The sequence below is a fragment of the Macaca thibetana genome, chromosome 6, assembly GCF_024542745.1.
Source record: "Macaca thibetana thibetana isolate TM-01 chromosome 6, ASM2454274v1, whole genome shotgun sequence".
Classification (NCBI taxonomy): domain Eukaryota; kingdom Metazoa; phylum Chordata; class Mammalia; order Primates; family Cercopithecidae; genus Macaca; species Macaca thibetana.
In genome coordinates, this window is record NC_065583.1 from 110,515,656 (window position 1) to 110,535,940 (window position 20,285).

General features: G+C 42.0%; 1 protein-coding gene across 2 annotated transcripts in view; it reads right to left on the minus strand.

Annotated features, from left to right (window-relative positions):
• CDK7 (cyclin dependent kinase 7) overlaps positions 1–20,285 on the minus strand; it is a 48,805-nt gene that overhangs the window by 9,436 nt on the left and 19,084 nt on the right. The window contains exons 3-8 of one of the 2 annotated variants that reach the window (XM_050793585.1): positions 19,509–19,542; positions 17,316–17,383; positions 16,463–16,531; positions 12,734–12,844; positions 10,936–11,054; positions 8,254–8,353 (exon numbers count right to left, since the gene is read on the minus strand). In XM_050793585.1, coding sequence (XP_050649542.1) covers positions 8,254–8,353; positions 10,936–11,054; positions 12,734–12,844; positions 16,463–16,531; positions 17,316–17,383; positions 19,509–19,542 — 501 coding nt within the window. The remainder of the gene's footprint in view (positions 1–8,253; positions 8,354–10,935; positions 11,055–12,733; positions 12,845–16,462; positions 16,532–17,315; positions 17,384–19,508; positions 19,543–20,285) is intronic. The other variant, XM_050793586.1, reaches the window with a different exon arrangement.

Consider the following 20,285-nt stretch of genomic DNA (forward strand, 5'->3'; position numbering starts at 1 on the left):
GAGTAAGTATAAGATCTTAGACCACACTGAAAGAGCACCTAACTTATTCTAGATGGGTCAGGGAAGGCTTCATAGAGCAAGTGGCATGAAAGGTGAAGGATGAATAGGAGTTAGCCTGAGGAACAGTCTAAGTTGGAAGAAGAAAACTATTCTAGCAAAAGGCAGGCACAAAGCTGAGAAGGAAGAGAATACACCAATCATATTTATGCAATTTCTTAACCAACTCTTTCTTTGAAGAGGTGTAAAGACAAACTTCAGAAGAGGACAAATAATTACAAGTTAAAAATTAGTAACCTTCATTAGAACCTCAAAAAAATTGGTGAGCTGATGAGACAGGGTCAATATCCCTGCTATTTATAGAGATTACTGTCCAACTCACTCTCAGACATCTATGTAAATATATGAAAGATATACTGTGAACAATAATGGCCTCCAGCACTGTTAAGGGCCTTGGAACAGTTTATAGACTCACTGAGAAGACATGACATTAAGTATCGTATCTCCAACATTTTGATTATTGTCGACTCTTACCAGCAAAAACAAACAAGACAACCAACCCCAGTGCCAGTTACCAATGTACTGCTTTTCAGTTCCAAATTCACCTTTTTTACCTGCTTTGTGAAAATGGTTCTGGGCTCTTTAAATATTTTTCCCTTGCCAAGAAACATGCTTTGTCAGTAGAGGATGATGGAGAGACAGTACAGGAAGGAAAAGGTTTTGCTTCCTGGTTCCAGTTTGCTTGCTCAGCTGACTCCTGCAGCACCCACAGGTTCTCTAGCACCAGGCTTCTGCAGCATGGGCAGAAAGGGCAGTTTCTCCAGTGCTGTTCCTGCAGCACACAGAGGCCAGCTAGCCCCTACTTCATCCTGCCAAGCAGTTTTCTAGCAGGGTGCTTCCAGAGGGACACCTTTCCCCAGCACCCTAGAGCACAGATTGCCAGCCCTTTCCAGTAAGCAGATTTCTAGCAAGTCTCACCAGCAAAAAGCAACAGTAATTTCTCTGCCTTCTGGTGAGCCACATATGCCGTATTCAACTGGATCTAGATCTCAGCCCTGGGGACAGTCTCCCCTGGGTGATCTGTCTTGGCCCCAGGGGTTAGTGGTAGTAGGTCCTTATATCTGCTATTCCTGCATTGTTAGAGTTCTCCTAACTTCTTATTTGTCAATCCATTACTCCAGTCCCCCACCATAATTAATACTTCTTCATACTGTATACTTCCCTGATCAACGTATGGTTTCTATTTTCTGACTGGACCTAGACTTAGTATAATTCCTAAAGTATGTAACACTGTACTATTATATTGTGTATATTAAGTATACATGAAAAATAGAAACTAAAAGGATGCTGGCTGGGTGTGGTGGCTCACACCTGTACTCCCAGCACTTTGAGAGGCCGAGGTGGATGGATCACCTGAGGTCAGGAGTTCAAGACCAGTCTGGCCAACATGCTGAAACTCTGTCTCTACCAAATATACAAAAATTAACTAGGTGTGGTGGTACACACCTGTAGTCCCAGCTCCTCAGGAGGCTGAGGCAGGAGAATCACTTGAACCGGGAGACGGAGTGAGCAGAGATGGAACCATGTACTCCAGCTTGGGCGACAGAACAAGAATCCATCTTTTTTTTTTTTTTTTTTTTTTTTTTTTTTTGAGACGGAGTCTCGCTCTGTCGCCCAGGCTGGAGTGCTGTGGCCGGATCTCAGCTCACTGCAAGCTCCGCCTCCTGGGTTTACGCCATTCTCCTGCTTCAGCCTCCCGAGTAGCTGGGACTACAGGCGACCGCCACCTCGCCCGGCTAATTTTTTGTATTTTTTAGTAGAGACGGGGTTTCACTGTGTTAGCCAGGATGGTCTTGATCTCCTGACCTCGTGATCCGCCCATCTCGGCCTCCCAAAGTGCTGGGATTACAGGCTTGAGCCACCGCGCCCGGCCCAGAATCCATCTTTAAAAAAAAAAAAAAAAAAAAAAAATCCTACAAGGATATTAAATAATATTACAACTATTTTTAGACATGCTAATTTGCTTCTTATACCCAAAAAGATTATCTTTTGTCTTTTGTAGGGTACCTGTACCCTCACTTTGCAGGCCAAATTGTGGACAAGCTTGCAATTTTAAGGATTGGTGTGCTTTTGTATGATGTAAAAATGAAACTAAGCTGTCTTGATGTATGGATTTTACAACCCAATTTGAACAAGCCTATATAAAAACATTTATGAGAAAAAGTAGGAAAATCTGAATACACACTTAATTTTATTGAGGAATTGATGTTCACTTTTTTCAGATGACAATGGTATTGTGGTTATGATTAAAGAATCCTTACAGATGGCCGGGTGTGGTGCCTTACTCCCGTAATCCCAGCACTTTGGGAGGGTGAGGCGGCTGGATCAATTGAGGCTAGAGTTTGAGACCAGCCTGGTCAACATCACGAAACCATTTTTACTAAAAAACACAAAAGTTAGCCAGGTGTCATGGCACATGACTGTAATCCCAGCTACTTGGAAGGCTGAGGCACGAGAATTGTTTCAGCCTGGGAGGCAGAGGTGGCAATGAGCTGAGATCACGCCACTGCATTTCAGCCTAGGCCACAAAGTGAGACTCTGCCTCAAAAAAAAAAAAAAAAAAAAAAAAAAAAAAAAAAAAAAAGAGAATCCTTATAGAGAAAAATACTGAAACGTGGATAAAATTACATGTTTGGGATTTGTGGCAAAAATATCTAGTGTGGGAGAATACTGATAAAATGGATATGTTTGAAACTTTTGAAACTGGTTGATGAGTACAGATAGAGGCTCATTTTACTAGTCTTTGCTTTTGCATGTTTGAAAATATCCATACTAAAAAAACTTTTTCCCTAAAGAAAAAGCTGCTTTGGAACTTAAACCGTGTGTTTAAAATGACTTATTTATATTAAATACATGAACCTTGTTAAAGCACTGAATAGTACTAAAGACATAATAAAAATTGGTTCTTTGACCTATCATCTCCCTCTCATTTTTGATAACTATGTAACTTTTGCTCAGTGCAGAGCCAAAATCCCCTTCTTATACAATGTGGTTTTCCTAAAGGTAATGATTTCCTAGCCTTCCATTGCCAACTCCTAACGCCCGCTCTTTGGCAACATGGTTTATATATAAGCTAAATATTCCAGTTATTAAATATCAATGTCTATATGACTAAACCAATCATATTCATCAGTCCTGCCCCACTTTTTTTTTTTTTTTTTTTTTTTTTCCTGGAAGCCACCCCTGCTGAAGTCCTTCCTCACCCCAACTGCTCCAATCTGGACTAGCTACTCTCCAGACCTGATGCAAACCTGCTTTCTCAGAACTTTCTTTCACTATTAAATGAGAATTTGAATTGCCTCTTTCCTGTGTTGAATCTCATGTTCCCTGCATCTCCTGTCTTCCTGTTGGCTTACTCTGCAACGTCCGCCTCCTGCATTCAAGCGCCTCAGCCTCCCAAGTAGCTGGAATTACAGGCGCCCGCCACCGTGCCCAGCTAATTTCTGTACTATTAGTAGAGAAGGCGTCTCACCATCTTGGCCAGGCTAGTCTTGAACTCCTGACATCAGGTGATCCACCCGCCTCGGCCTCCCAAAGTGCTGGGATTACAGGCATGAGCCACCGTGCCCGGCCCTAAACTTTGATTTTTTTGAGACAAGGTCTGTCACCCCTAATTCAGTGTGAATTTTTTGGTTCTGTTTTTCTCCTGTGCTGTCTCTGCACCAGCTCAGTTCAGCTCCCCAGCCTTCGCTGCAGCCTCTTTAGCCTGCTGGCCGCAAGTGCGCCCTCTAAAGGCCCCAAATGCCCTATACACACCAGGTGGAGAGCACGGAAGCGCCTGCAGAGCCAAATTAAAGGTGAACCCTAGCCTGTTGCCCAGGCTGAAATGCAGTGGCACAAACATGGCTCACTGCAGCCTCGTTACCCAGGTTCAAGCAATCCTCCCACTTCAGCCTCCCAAGCAGCTGGGACTACAGGCATGCACTACCATGTCAGGCTAATTTCTTGATTTTTTTCTCTCTCTTTCTCTTTTTTTTAGATAGTGTCTTGCTCTGTCACCCAGGCTGGAGTGATGTGTAATGATCTCACCTCACTGCAGCCTCAAATTCCCAGGCTCCGGTGATCCTCCCACCTCAGCCTCCTGAGTAGCTGGGAAAAAAGGTACTCAATACTGTGCCCGGCTAATTTTTGTATTTTTGGTAGACACAGGGTTTCACCACATTGCCCAAGTGCGTCTCAAACTCCTGAGCTCAAGCAATCCACCTGCCTTGGCCTCCCAAAGTACTGGGATTACAAAAGTGAGCTACCCCGCCTGGCCTAGATGTAAATTTCTGATGTAATAAACTGTAGTTACCCTCAGAGCTAACTGAAAATATGAACAGGCAAAGAATTGTGGGTTGAGCATCATTTTCCCTCACAATGTGAAGACTTCCCAGAGTCCAGTGCTGCTGTTGAGAAGGCTCATGCCATTCTTTCTCCCTAATACTTTATTTTCTTTTCTGTGTATGCTACTTTTCCTCTCTGTGGAAATATTTTCCTTATCCCTTCGTATTCTAAAATTTCATAATAATGTGTCTTGGTACAAGTATTGTTTTTTCATTTATTTATGCAGAGCCTTTAGAATGCTTTAAAAAAAAAGTTTTCTTTGTAATTTTTATAATTGTACTCTTTTTCTTTCTTTTTTTTTTTTTTAGACAGAGTTTCACTCTTGTTGCCCAGGCTGGAGTGCGATGGCGTGATCTCAGCTCACCGCAACCTCCACCTCCCAGGTTCAAGCGATTCTCCTGCCTTAGCCTCCTGAGTAGCTGGGATTATAGGTGTGTGCCACCAAACCTGACCAATTTTTTTTTCTTTTTTTTTGAGATGGCGTCTCGTTCTGTCGCCTGGGCTGGAGTGCAGTGGCACGATCTCGGCTCACTGCAACTTCTGATTCCCAGGTTCACGCCATTCTCCTGCCTTAGCCTCCCGAGTAGCTGGGACTACAGGCGCCCACCACCACGCCTGGCTAATTTTTTTTGTATTTTCAGTAGAGACGGGGTTTCACCGTGTTAGCCAGGATGGTCTCAATCTCCTGACCTCGTGATCCGCCCATCTTGGCCTCCCAAAGTGCTGGGATTACAGGCGTGCGCCACCGCACCCAGCTTAAACCCGGCTAATTTTGTATTTGTAGTAGAGACAGGGTTTCTCCATGTTGGCCAGGCTGGTCTCAAATTCCCAGCCTCAGGTGATCTGCCCGCCTCGGCCTCCCAAAGTGCTGGGATTATAGGCGTGAGCTTCGGCACCCGGCCTCATAATGGTACTCTTCATGGCACTTTTAGTCTGACGATTCACATCTAGCAATGCTTCAGTAGTTTGAGATTTCCTACCCTCCATTTTCTTTGTTTTCTCTTGGTACATTTTAGAATCAATCCTGGATCAATCTGTTAATTTTATCTTTTCTCTACTACAGTCCATCTATCTTTTTATTGAGACAGGGTTTCACAATGTTATCCAGGCTGGTCTTGAACTCCTGGGCTCAAGAGATTCTCCTGCCTCAGCCTCCCACGTAGCTGGGACCACAGGTGTGTACCACTGTCCCTGGCCATCTCTTTATCTTTTGATTTTACTTATGAAAGAGTTTTGCAGCTTACTTTCCCATTCCTTTCGCTGTTTTTGTTTGCCTTTGGCTTATCCTCTACTTTTAATATTTCAAGTATCTCTTATTTGTTTCCCTTTTAAAAAAGTATGGTGTGGGCCGGGCACAGTGGCTCACGCCTGTAATCCCAGCACTTTGGGAGGCCAAGGCAGGCGGATCACAAGGTCAGGAGCTCAAGACCAGCCTGCCCAATATGGTGAAACCCCATCTCTACTAAAAATACAAGAATTAGCAGGGCGTGGTGGCGGGCGCCTGTAGTCCCAGCTACTTGGGAGGCCGAGGCAGGAGAATTGCCTGAATCCGGAAGGTAGAGGTTGCAGTGAGCCAAGATCGTGCCACTACACTCCAGTCTGGGCGACAGAGTGAGACTGTGTCTCAAAAAAAGAAAAAAAAAAAAAAGTATGATGTGCTTATTCTATAGATGAACTATAATCTGTTAGGTCTCTGAAGATTTGGAAAGCGGGCTGGGGGTGGTGAATTTTCTTCTGCTTTGTTGTTTCCATGTTTTCCAAGTTTCTTTTTAGTTTGTTTCAGTCTGCCTTTCATTTTGGAAGTATTCAATACTGTCTGAAGATCCTTAATAACTATCTGGTGATCCCTGGCTAAGCATTCATATGGGCAACATTTCTACCTTTTCAAATGAGCACAGGGACAGCTTAAAATAGGACAAAAAGTATGGCAGAAGAGTACTATTCTTTAGTCTGCATGTCATTTTCCTTATAACTTTAAACATGATTCCAGCAACAATGCCAATGGCTAACAAATTTGCAAGTATGTTAACAGGTTCACAATCTCTAACCTGTGTATTCTCAACTGCTCTCTCTCTTCACTTGCTTTTTCAATGGAGCGATCAGTCATAATATTAGGGGCTATGGAATTCTGTTTTCTTCTTGGCCATGAATGGATTGTGGTGGCTGATACATTCTCAGTGTGATTTCTGGTATACTCTTGTTCATATAAGTAGCAGAGCTATCATGCCAGCTGATTCATAGGACCCCCTGTTAGCACTGTGATTCCCATATTGCCTTCCAAGTTTGAATGTGGGGGTTTCTTCTACAAATGCCCATTGGGTACGTTTCTCAAAATGATACACAGAGTTTACTTTTTTTTTTTTATTTTAAGAGATTGGGGTCTTTCTATATTGTCCAGGCTGGCCTCAAACTCCTGAGTTCAAGTGATCCTCCCACCTCAGCTTCCCAAGTAGCTGGGACTATAGGCAAGAGCCACCACTATGCTTAAACTAAATATTTTTAGTTTAGTGTTTTTCTCTTTGGTGTACAGAAGTTCTTTTCTGTGTTCAAGGAGATAAAAAAAGCTATTCAATCTTGGTTTGAATTTCTTTAAATACATATGGCTGAGGAGAGGGAGAGCAGGGATCGGAATATGGAGAGAAAAAAACTCCCAGCTTCAGAAGGATTCCCCAATATCCCTTTACCTTCATCATTCATAAGGGCTAGTCTTTCTGGAGATCTAAACTTTATAGCTAAAGAAAGGTTCCAAGACAGCATCTTTCTCTCTGGTGAGTGGAAGTAGGGGATTTTTTTCTGTAAGATGATGGTCTCAGTCACAGAAATGCTGTAGTAACATTGTATCCGTTCTGTTTCAACAGAATTAAAATAATGGTCTCACACAAGGTTTAAGAGTGGTAGCTGCAGTGGTTGGTATTACGTATCTCCTAAAGCATACTTAAAACACCCCCAAACAAAAAACCCCTCAGGAGGACAAAAGTTTATCTGAACATATTTAATTATTATAGAGCTACTGCCATATTACAAGTGAATTTCTATGTTCTGAGGTATAAAACTATCTACAACAAAGTTCTTACTGTCCTAAATGGAAGATATTCTCATTTCATATTAACATTTAAAAATGCTGCATTTGGGCCGGGCGCAGTGGCTCATGCCTGTAATCCCAGCACTTTGGGAGGCCGAGGCGGGTGGATCACGAGGTCAGGAGATCGAGACCATCCTGGCTAACACGGTGAAAACCCGTCTCTACTAAAAAATACAAAAAATTAGCCGGGCGTGGTGGCAGGCACCTGTAGTCCCAACTACTCGGGAGGCTGAGGCAGGAGGATGGCGTGAACCCAGGAGGCGGAGCTTGCAGTGAGCTGAGATCGCGCCACAGCACTCCAGCGTGGGCCACAGAGCCAGATTCCATCTCAAAAAAAAAAAAATGCGGCATTTGGCTTTTTAAAAATTGGACTATTTGTAGGCTTTTTGTTGTAAGGACATTGGTAGGACAAGAATTGTTTTTTTGTTTTTTTTTTTGAGATGGAGCCCTGTTCTTTTGCCCAGGCTGGAATGCAGTGGCACGACCGTGGCTCATTGCAACCTCTGCCTCCCAGGTTCAAGCGATTCTCCTCAGTAGCTGGGACTACAGGCACCCGCCACCACATCCACCTAATTTTTTTATTTTTAGTAGAGATGGGGTTTCACCATGTTGGCCAGGCTGGCCTCGAACTCGTGACCTCAAGTGATCCTTCTGCCTTGGCCTCCCAAAGTGCTGGGATTACAGGTGTGAGCCACCATACCTGGCCTAGGACAAGAATTCTTATACAAACTATAAGAACAAATAATTGCAACAACAATATTAAAGTGTGTACATTAATTTAGACTTACCCTTAGAAGTAACTCTGCTAATATACAGCCAACAGCCCACATGTCCACACCCACACCATACATCCTAGCTCCAAATAGTAACTCAGGGGCCCGATACCACCTAAAGAACAAAAATTAGTATCATTTTAGCATGAAATTATCAAAGCACTTCTTAGAGATGAATGATCCTTGTCTGTTTTTAAAGTCAATCCCTTATTTTAAGGACTGCATACCATACTCTTCTGTGAAGTTTTAATACTCTTGCAGTTCTCTCCTTTTTCTCCTACAACATCAGTCTTTTGTTTTCTACTAGACCTTTCCCAGCAATGTACAAACATACTAGTATTTTTCCAGCCTTAAACTTCTTTGGACCCTATCTCCCCTAACAGGTGCCTCCTCATTCTCTGGTTAGTTCAAAGAATTGTCTATTCTTACTATCTCCAATTCCTTTTCTTCCATCCTCTCTTAAAACCTTTTCAGGCCGGGCGCTATGGCTCACGTCTGTAATCCCAGCACTTTGGGAGGCAGAGGCGGGCAGATCATGAGGTCAGGAGTTCGAGACCAGCCTGGCCAACATGGTGAAACTCCATCTCTACTAAAAGTACAAAAATTGGCCAGGTGTGGTGGTGCATGCCTGTAGTCCCAGCTACTTGGGAGGCTAAGGCAGAAAAATCACTGAACCCTGGAGGCGGAGGTTGCAGTGAGCCGAGATCATGCCACTGCACTCCAGCCCGGGCAACAGAGCAAGACTTCTGTTGCCAGCCTGGGCAACAGAGCAAGACTTCGTCTCAAAAAAACAAACAAAAAACAACAACAACAACAAAACTTTCCAGGCTAGACATGGTGGCTCACGCCTGTAATCCCAGCATTTTGGGAGGCTGAGGTGGGCGGATGATGAGGTCAGGAGTTTGAGACCAGCCTGGCCAACATAGTGAAACCCCATCTCTACTAAAAATACAAAAAATTAGCTGGGTGTGGTGGCAGGCGCCTGTAGTCTCAACCATGTAGTCCCAGCTACTTGGGAAGCTGAGGCAGGAGAATTGCTTGATCCCGGGAGGCGGAGGTTGAAGTGAGCAGAGATCGCGTCATTGCACGCCAGCCTGGGCGACAGTGCGAGACTCTGTCTCAAACAAAACAAAACACACACACAAGAACCTTTTCAATCAGGCTTTCATCCTTACCATTCCACCAAAACTGCTCTTATCAAGCTTATCAGTCATGTCCATACTGCTAAATCCCATTGTCAATTCTCAGAGTCTTCATCTTAATTTGACTTACCAGCAGTATTTGATTTATAGACAGAGAAAATATGAGAAACTGGTAGATGAGAAAGCACCAGTTAACAATGCTCTTGTACACAGGTCCCTGTTTCTATGAGTTCCTGAATGATGAGCTTAACTCTTCTAGCAATTACATAAACAATTACTCACATCCCCTACTTCCTCCTCAGGGCTTAGGTGATTTATAGTCAGTGACATCTATTTGGAAGAAGGTAGTGAAATAATTTAAAATAGAGAATTTGGGGCCAGGCACAATGGCTCACACCTGTAATCCTAGAACTACTGGAGGCTGAGGTGGGAGGATCGCTTGAGTGCAGGACTTTGAGACCAGCCTGGGCAACATGGTGAAACCCATCTCTATAAAAACTTTAAAAAATTAGCCAGCCATAGTGGGGTATACCTGTGGCCCCAGATACTCGGGAGGCTGACATAGGAGGATCGCTTGAACCCAGGAGGTCAAGGCAGCAGTGAGTATTGTTTGCACAACCACACTTCAGCCTGGGCAACAGAGTGAGATCCTGTCTCAAAAAACAGAAAGAAAAAATAGAGAATTTGAAAATCTTTGCAGATCCTTAAAAGGGTCTTGGAAATTAACAAAATGCCATTGGGACAAAAATTATAAAATCTATCATTCCTATTTAATGTGATTTTCTGTTTTTACACATCAAAAATACAAATGGAAATATAATTATCAATATGAAAAATTCAAATATCAAGACATTGCTCTGTCGAGAGAATTTTCCTTTACATAGAAGGATACAGAATCAGGACTGATCAACATAATAATAAACATGGGTCCAATAAATCAGATGATTAGGTAGAAGAATAGCCACTGAAATTCTAGATTATCTAACTAAAAGTATAAATTGTTTCCATTTACAAGGTAAATGTCTTAGGATTGAGCTAAACTCTGTCTGAAAAAGGGCTGTGTATTTTTTCATCGCGGTAAAGTATACCTAACATAAAAACGGCAGTTTTTTTTTTTTTTTTTTTTTTTTTTTTTTCTGAGAGGGAGTCTTTCTCTGTCACCCAAGCTGGAGTGCAGTGGCGCAATCTCAGCTCACTGCAACTTCTGCCTCTCAGGTTCAAGCAATTCCCCTGCCTCAGTCTCCTGAGTAGTTAGGGTTACAGACGTGTACCACCATACCACGTCCGGCTAATTTTTTTGTATTTTTAGTAGAGACGGGATTTTACCATATTGGCCAGGCTGGTCTTGAACTCCTGACCTCGTGATCCGCCTGCCTCGGCCTCCCCAAGTGCTGGGATTACAGGCATGAGCCCCCACGCCTGGTCAAATGGCAGTATTTTTTAAGAGGATATCTATCAACAATGATTCCTTAACTCTGCCAAGATATTTCAGAGAAGCCAGTTGATGCTCATTTCTGATTAACCTCCTGCACATGTAGCTTTAAGGGATTCTTACCTGGTTACAACCTGATGTGTATAAGCTCTATTGGGGCTCCCAAAAGATTTGGCCAGGCCAAAATCTGCCAGTTTTAGAACTCCATTTTCATCTAGCAACAAGTTGTTTGGTTTCAGATCCTATATGACAGAAGTTTTAAACAAACAAATAAGCAGGGTAGGGGAGAACACTGTAGTGCTACATTTAGTTGGCATAACTTTAAACTTAGCAAAAACGGTAACACCTGAAATCTAAAAAATCAATATTTTTTCCACTGATATAAAATCTCATCAAAGCAAAATTGGACTGGTTATAATATATAATCTTGGTAAGGCACTTAATTTCACCAAGCCTCAATATACATACTTCGTAGAGTTTCTGTGAGGATTAAATCTGATATTTTCCGTAGTGTAGTGTAATAACTGGCTCATAGCAGGCACTCGATAAATGGTTCCTACTATTAATAGTAAATAAGAACTTTCATAATATACATTTGTTAATGTATAAGAATGAGGATGACATTCTTCAAAATCTATGCTAAAAAGACATCAGCAATAACCTAAAAAGGATTCCAAACTTACGATATGAGAATTACTAGGTACAAATTATATATTCTTAACTACTTATCTAAATAGCTAGGTAGCTAGCATCTACCTAGCTAAATCATCAGCTTTGTTCTAAAAGCTGAATATTCCCACTATTTCATAAACTGTATTTTGTACCTTGAATTTCAGAGCTACAAGAAACATTACTTTTCTAGTTGTATTTTGGCATTGTATGAGTTAATCCAAGACAATCACTATAACTGTATTTTTTCCCCCACAACATTGTAGCGCAAAGAATACTGAACTTAAAGCCAAAAGACTTATTTTCTTTTTTGTTTTTTTTGAGACAGAGTTTCACTCCTGTCACCCAGGCTAGAGTACAGTGGTGAGGTCTCAGCTCACTGCAACCCCCGCCTCCTGGGCTCAGGTGATTCCCCGACCTCAGCCTCCTGAGCAGCTGGGACTACAGGTGTGCACCACCACACCCACCTAATTTCTGTATGAGTTTTCACTATATTGCCCAGGCTGGTCTAGAACTCCCGGGCTCGAGATATCTGCTTGCCTCGGCCTCCCAAAGTGCTGGGAACACAGAAGTGAGTCACTGCGCCTGGGCCAAAACCCATGTTTTAATACTCTGTCTGTTATCAGCAGCTAACCTTGAAAAAAAAAATAACCATGGCCAGGTCACTTAGCAACTTAGCTCTTCGTCTATTATAAAATGAGGGGGCCGGGGCCGGGGCTGGGCGTGGTGGCTCATGCTTGTAATCCGGCACTTTGGGAGGCCGAGGCAGGCAGATCACGAGTTCAGGAGATTGAGACCATCCTGCCTAACATAGTGAAACCCCATCACTACTAAAAAAATACAAAAAATTAGCTGGGCATGGTAGTAGGCGCCTGTGGTCCCAGCTACTCGGGAGGCTGAGGCAGGAGAATGGCGTGAATCCAGGAGACGGAGCTTGCAGTGAGCCAAGATGGTGCCACTACACTCCATCCTGGGTGACAGAACAAGATTCCATCTCAAAAAAAAAAAAAAAAAAAAAAAAAAAAAATGAAGGACTGGATCTCTTCTAGTTCTAAATTTCACATAGTAATATGGAGTCCTCACAGCACCAACTGCTGGAACAACTGAAGAGAACAATATATAGGTAAAAGATGGGATAAAACGGTCAGCTATAAATTCATATTGTTAAACAATTTACATGTTCAGGCCATTATGTACTAAATTGGCTCTATAAAACTTGACTGCTATAAAGAAGCAATATTAAAAACCTTACCCTATGTAGGATCCAATGTTGATGTAAATATTCTAATCCTTGAAGAGTCATCAACATGTAGGCTTTGATGTGTGATGGTGTCAGCACAAGACTATTATCCTTTATTATAACCTGTAAAGCAAGTATACAATATACAGGTACCCTTTATTATTTCAAATAAACTCTACCATATAAAACAATTTATAGACTTAAAATATAAGTATCAATACAGGAGACTCTCAAGAGAGGTTATCTAAGTTTCCTCAGGAAGCACTGTCAGAATCTCCAGAGTTAGATGGGTAGGGAGAGCATTTCTGGTTTGGAAAGAAAGCAGTACTTTGTCCTCTACTGCTTTCGCATGAAAGTAGCAAACACCTGTTGTTTTTGCTTGCATCTTCTAAATGCTTCTAACAATAGCATTTAGTGTTCCTTTGGGAAGCCATCTCTTCTCAGCTTAGTCCACATGGTTAAGGTAGGACTGAGCCAACCTAAGGCCTCCAGAGGTAGGCACATGACCCAGGCATCCCCATTATCACACTGCAGTCTCCTGGCCAAGTGACTGGTTCAGGGATACAAGACAAGTGTGCTAGAATCAAAGAAAAGAAAGCACTTTCATTCCTCAGGTATTATTAAACTCTACAAACATATACCTAGAAGTATCTGGAACACCATATTGAGAACTGTACACATGAAGAAGGCAACAGAGAAGAAAACAGAGCTGAGTTAAAGTGTAAGACTGAGTTTTGATGGCATTATTTGTGAGCTGTGCCTAATGTCAGTTTATTTCTAGATTTATCAGTTAGGAACTAAAAGTTCCCCTTTTCTTTTTTTAAAATCAGATTTAAGGTAAAGCATACCCTTTTTAGTGTATAGTTCCATGCGTTTTGACAAATGCATCCAGTCATGTAACCACCACTATAATCAAAGCATAGTTCCGTAACCTCCCAAAATTCCCTGAGGCCCCTCTGTACTTACTCCTTTCCTTTACCCCAAAGTTCCCATAACCACTGATCTGGTTTCTGGTTCCTTTTGTTTTGCCTTTTCCAGAATATCATATAAATGAAATGATTCAATACATAGTCTTTTTAGCCTGGCTTCTTTCACTTAGCATAACGCATTTCAGATTCATCTATGTTGTTGCAGTTATCAATAGTTTGTTTCTATACCTGAGTAGTATTTCAGTTTGTTTGTACAGTCAGAATGAGGGATGTTTGGATTGTTCCAGTTTTGACAATTATTAATAAAGCCCAACATCTGTGTACCAACTGAATTCTGGCTTTTTTTTTTTTTTTTTTTTTTTTGAGATGGGAGTCTCACTCTGTCACCCAGGATGGAGTGCAGTGGCACAATTTCGGCTCACTGCAACCTCCACCTCCCAGGTTCAATTGATTCTCCTGCCTCAGCCTCCCAAGTAGCTGGGATTACAGGCACCCACCACCACGCCCAGCTAATTTTTTTTTTTATTTTTAGTACAGATGGCGTTTCGCTATGCTGGACGGGTTGGTCTCAAACTCTTGACCTCTGGTGATCTGCCTGCCTCAGCCTCCCAAAGTGCTGGGATTATAGGTGTGAGCCACTGTGCCCGGCCTCTTTCTTTTAGATAAATACCTAGCAGAGGTATTGCTAGATCACAAGATTATTGATTAGTATTATCAATCACAATATTAGTGATGCTATTATAGATCATAATATTAGTGGTACTGATGCTGGAAGGACCTATCACAATAGGCTATGGACTCAATCACCACCAGTCTGAGCATTTAGTGTGTTCCTATTACTTTCTGATAATGTGTTCTGTGAAATCTTTTTTTGCTTTAATTTGGCTGGTGTGTATTTAATTGTATAAGAAACTGCCAAGCTGTTTCCAAAGTGGCTTTATCATTTCACTGCTTTCGCACCAGCAGTGTATAAGAATTCCAGCTGTTGGGGCTGGGCATGCTGGATAACGCCTGTAATCCCAGCACTTTGGGAGGCTGAGGCAGGTGGATCATGAGGTGAGGAATTCAAGATCAGCCTGGCCAATATGGTGAAACTCCGTATCTACTAAAAACACAAAAATTATCCAGGCATGGTGGCAGGCACCTGTAATCCCAGCTACTCGGGAGGCTGAGGCAGAAGAATCGCTTGAACCTGGGAGGTGGAGGTGGCAGTGAGCTGAGATCGTGCCACGGCAACAGACCGAGACTCCGTCCCCCAAAAAAGAAAGAAAGAAAAAAAAAAGAATTCCAGCTGTTCCAGTCATGTGAGGTGGCTCACGCCTGTAATCCCAGCACTTTGGGAGGCTGAGGCAGGCAGATCACCTGAGGTCAGGAGTTCAAGACCAGCCTGGTCAACATGGCGAAACCCTGTCTCTATTAAAAATACAAAAATTATCCAGGCATGGTGGCAGGCACCTGTAACCCCAGCTACTCGGGAGGCTGAGGCAGTTGAATTGCTTGAACCTGGGAGGCAGAGGTTGCAGTGAGTCGAGATCTTACCACTGCACTCCAGCCTGGGTGACAATGAGAGACTCCATCTCAAAAAACAAACAAACAAACAAACAAACAAAAAAACCAACAACAAACTTCCAGCCGTTCCATATCCTTGGATTATTCGATTTTTGAGATTCAACTAATATTAATGAATTTTATATTTTTTAAAAAGAAACTTGCCCAGGTGCAGTGGCCCACACCTGTAATTTTAGCACTTTGGGAAACCAAGGCAGGTGGACTACTTGAGACAGGAGTTTGAGACCAGCCTGGCCAACAAAGTGAAACTCCATCGCTACTAAAAATACAAAAATTAGCTGGGCATGGGGATGGGTGCCTGTAATCCCAGTTACTCGGGAGGCTGAGGCACAAGAATCGCTTGAACCTGGGAGGCAGAGGTTGCAGTGAGTTGAGATCACGCCACTGTACTCCAGCCTGGGTAACAGAGTGAAACTCTTGTCTCAAAAACAAAAACCAAAAAACAAAACAAACTTGGCTTTCAAAAGAATGACATTACTCTGGTTACATGGAAATAAGCTTCTTTATTTTTTAATATAATTTTTAAAGTAGAGACAGGATCTCACTATGTGGTCCAGGCTGGTCTTGAACTCCTGGGCTTAAGCAATCCTCTTGCCTTGGCCTCTCAAAGTGCTCAGAGTACAGGCGTGAGTCACTGCACCTGTCCGGAAATAAAATTCTTATACGTTGGCTGGGCATGGTGACTCATGCCTGTAATCCTAGCACTTTGGGAGGCTGAGGAGGGTGGATCACTTGAGGTCAGGAGTTCAAGACCAGCCTGGCCAACATGGTGAAACCCCGTCTCTACTTCAAATATAAAAATTAGCCAGGCATGCTGGCACCTGTAATCCCAGCTACTTGGGAGGCTGAAGTGAGAGAATCACTTGAACCCAGGAGGTGAAGGCTGCAGTGAGCTGAGATCATGCCATTACACTCCAGGATGGAGTAAGACTCCATCTCAAAAAAAAAACTTACAGGTCTAATGCTCATTTCTCCAAAAATGACGTCAACTAGCTATGGGAACTTGGAAGGGAGAAAGGCCAATGAAATCCAAATCTTTGTATGTAACACTGGGAATATCACTAAATGATTAGAAGAAAATAACTCAAGAGATCCTTTTGACTTAGAGTATATCCAAATTTCAACAAAATTAAGCTTTTTTTTTCCCTTTTACTAGCAGTATCTTCTTAGGTAGAAAACAAGTATTTAGGTTCTTGTTTGATAAACTGGGACAAAGGAATTTCTCCAGGAATCTTAATCTTACCTCTAGATCAGTTTCCATAAAATCAAAGACAAGGCTAATATTAGATTTATGTCCAAAAGCATCAAGGAGCTGCAAAGTAAAAAAATTAAAATGTGATTCACTATTTAATACCTGACAGTATGATAGCAACTGAGGCAATTTTTTAAAATTTAAAAAGCATTTAAACTGTTGGTAATTCCCTATAAAGCTTAAATCATTTGATTAATTTGACATTTTCCTTTTTTGGACAGTACTAAAGGAATTAGTATTTTGAAGCACAAAAATATTAAATTTTACTTAAAAAAAATACCCAACCTCTTTCCCCAAATATTTGGAGTTATAATTAAGAAATTAACCAGTGAAAACCTCATTCCAGTCTCCAATTTAAAAGAAAAGTCCCAAATGTGATTCTTAAGAACTCCTCTAAATAACAGCAGCTATCATTGAATGAATGAATACATTTTCCATGGCAGGCACTATTCCAGATACATCTGTTCAATTGGCCAGTCTCACAACTACCCTATGGGGCAGGGACTCCGGGGAGTTGTGAGTAAACACACTCAAGGTCTCACACAGGCAGAAAGAAAGGTTTTGAATTCAGGTTCACGCTCTCAGCCACTATATGCTAGAGCTCCCTAGACTTCAAAATTATTTCTGACAAAATTAGCCTACATGTCAATATTTCATTTATTTAATCAGTGGTATAGTTTTAAAGACAACGTCTACCAAAACAACTGGGATAGGAAATGTATTTCCTTTAAGCTTCTGTAAGGCTCATCTAGAACAAGTCATCTTGCTGAGCCTTTAATCAACATCCATTATATTAAGAAAAGGCAGAGTCCCAAATCCCAGTAACAGTTTTGATCATACTCACACCAATTATATTTGGATGACTTAGCTCCTGTAATAATTTTATCTCTCTTAAGGCTGTTCTATTTATACCTATATAAAAAGGCAAAGCAAAATGTGAGTAATTCTGAAATCTCAAACCTTAAAAACACATTTTTTTTTTTTTTTGAGATGGAGTCTCACTCTGTTGTCCAGGCTGGAGGGCAGTGACGTGATCTCAGCTTACTGCAACCTCCACTTCCCGAGTTCAAGCAATTCTCCTGCCTCAGCCTCCTGAGTAGCTGGGATTACAGGCATGCGCCACCATGCCCAGCTAATTTTTGTATTTTTAGTAGAGACAGGGTTTCACCATGTTGGTCAGGCTGGTCTCGAACTCCCGACCTCGTGATCCACCTGCCTCGGCCTCCCAAAGTGCTGGGATTACAGGTGTGAGCCACCGCGCCCAGCCACAAACACATATTTTTAAAGAAAGGTTAGTCACCTCAGAAAATAGTGAACATTCCACACAAAAGTAAGGGCTACTTTGACAATTTTTATGTGAAATCTGTTGTTCTTTTACATTGCTTTATTTTTATTATTAATTTTTTTTGAGATGGGGTTTCACTCTGTCAGCCAGGTTGCAGTGCAGTGGCATGATCTCAGCTCACTGCAGCCTCCACCTCCCAGATTCAAGTGATTCTCCCACCTCAGCCTCCCGAGTAGCTGGGACCACAGGTGCGTGCCTCCACGCCTGGCTAATTTTTTGTACTTTTGTTAGAGACAGGGTTTTGCTATGTTGGCCAGTCTGGTCTCGAACTCCTGAGCTCAGGCGATCTACCCGCCTCACCCTCCCAAAGTGCTGGGATTACAGGCGTGAGCCACCGTACCAGGCCTATATTGCTTTTTTTAAAAAATAGCTTAACAAAGACTATGACAAATGGTGAAAAAAATTTCACTTTATCTATAGGATATCAGGATCTGAAGACCATTAGACTAAGAACATATATAAGTGTGCAGCATATAGATGATAAGCTTCCCTACTCTTGCCCTACAAATGTTAGTGGCATATTGTTTGTGCTAAAAGCAAACTAGTAATAAGACAGTATATATTCCAATACAAATGACAGATTTCAAAATTAAAAATAAGATATAGGCCAGGTGCGGTGGCTCATAATTCCAGCACTTTGGGAGGCCTAGGTGGGCAGATCACTTGAGGCCAGTAGATCGAGACCAGCCTGGCCAACGTGGTGAAACCCCATCTCTACTAAAAATACAAAAAATTGGCTGGGCGTGGTGGCATGCACCTGTAATCCTAGCTACTCAGGAAGCTGAGGCAGGAGAATGGCTTGAACCCGGGAGGCAGAGGTTGCAGTGAGCTGAGATCGCACCACTGCACTCCAGCCTGGGCAACAGAGCATGGCACTGTCTCAAAAATAAATAAATAAAATAAAAATAAGATATAGTATTGGCACTTACACAGACAATGGGTCTCTTTTATAAGAGCTATTTTATGATGACTCCTAATAGATAAGACTTTGGAAGAAAGTTTAATGAAATCCTTTCCCCATATATCTATTCCATAGTTAGCTTTATGTACTTTCATGAAAATGTATCCTGAATTTTCAAATTAGAAACTCAGAAACAGAAAAAACAATGGCTTGTAACACGTAAAACCGTAATGAAGACAGAAAGACAAACTAATTAAGCTTGCTGCCTTCCATTTATGTGGGTGATTTAGAATGTTTTTCTGAACATCCAATTGGTAAAAATCACCAAATACTACTCCTCTATCCTGAGTCTATCTTTACTCTTCGGGGACACTGCAGTAACTCTATCCAGAACCACTGCTAACTCTTATTAATTAATACTTTGCTAGTTTCTTCAGTGAGAATGAAAACTTTATGCTGGGCATGGTGGCTCTAGCCTGTAATTCCAGCACTTTGGGAGGCCGAGGTGGGAGGATAGCTTGAGGCCAGGAGTTTGAGAGAAGCCTGAGTAACACAGCCAAACCCCATCTCTACAAAAAATAAAACATTAACCACAAGTGGTGGCATATGTTTATAGCCCTAGCTACTCAGGAGGCTGAGGTGGTAGAATTGCTTGAGTACAGAACCTTGAGGCTGCAGTGAGCTATGATTGTGTCTCTATACTCCAGCCTGGGTGACAGAGCAAGACCCTGTCCTTTTTTAAAAAAAAGGATAAAACTTTTCCTATCTGTCAGATTACATGAAATACTTACCATCTTTAGCTTCTGATCTATGTCCAAGTTTGATCTGGTAGAGAGGGAAAAAAAACCCAAATATATTAAAAACGTGTTAAATTATTTAGAATCAACAAATAATATGTAAACATTTCAAATACTTCACCACAGCAAAAACACAATTAGCAACCGATATGTACCTAGCAGGCAAAAAGAGAGTAGGAATCATGATCGGAAAGACAAAATTAACAATATAAGAATCAAACACCTACCCTTGTCCCTTAAGTTTCCGAACTACACATTCAAATAATAAAATTAAGAATTACCTTTTCAAGGTTCAATGTGAACTAAATAACTAAGGGTACCCTGATTAAAAATAAATATGTACTTCAAGTTAGCCTACTTGGAGGGAAAGATACAGAAAATAACATGCTGTATAGTTGGTAATAAGTCCAATAATATGCTCTTAGACACTACATTTTTCTTTCTTTTTTTTGTTTTTGAGATGGAGTCTCGCTCTGTCGCCCAGGCTGGAGTGCAGTGGCCAGATCTCAGCTCACTGCAAGCTCCGCCTCCCGGGTTCACGCCATTCTCCTGCCTCAGCCTCCCGAGTAGCTGGGACTACAGGCGTCCGCCACCTCGGCCGGCTAGTTTTTTTTTTTGTATTTTTTAGTAGAGACGGGGTTTCACCGTGTTAGCCAGGATGGTCTCGATCTCCTGACCTCGTGATCCGCCCGTCTCGGCCTCCCAAAGTGCTGGGATTACAGGCTTGAGCCACCATGCCCGGACTAGACACCACATTTTTCAAAAAGCAAA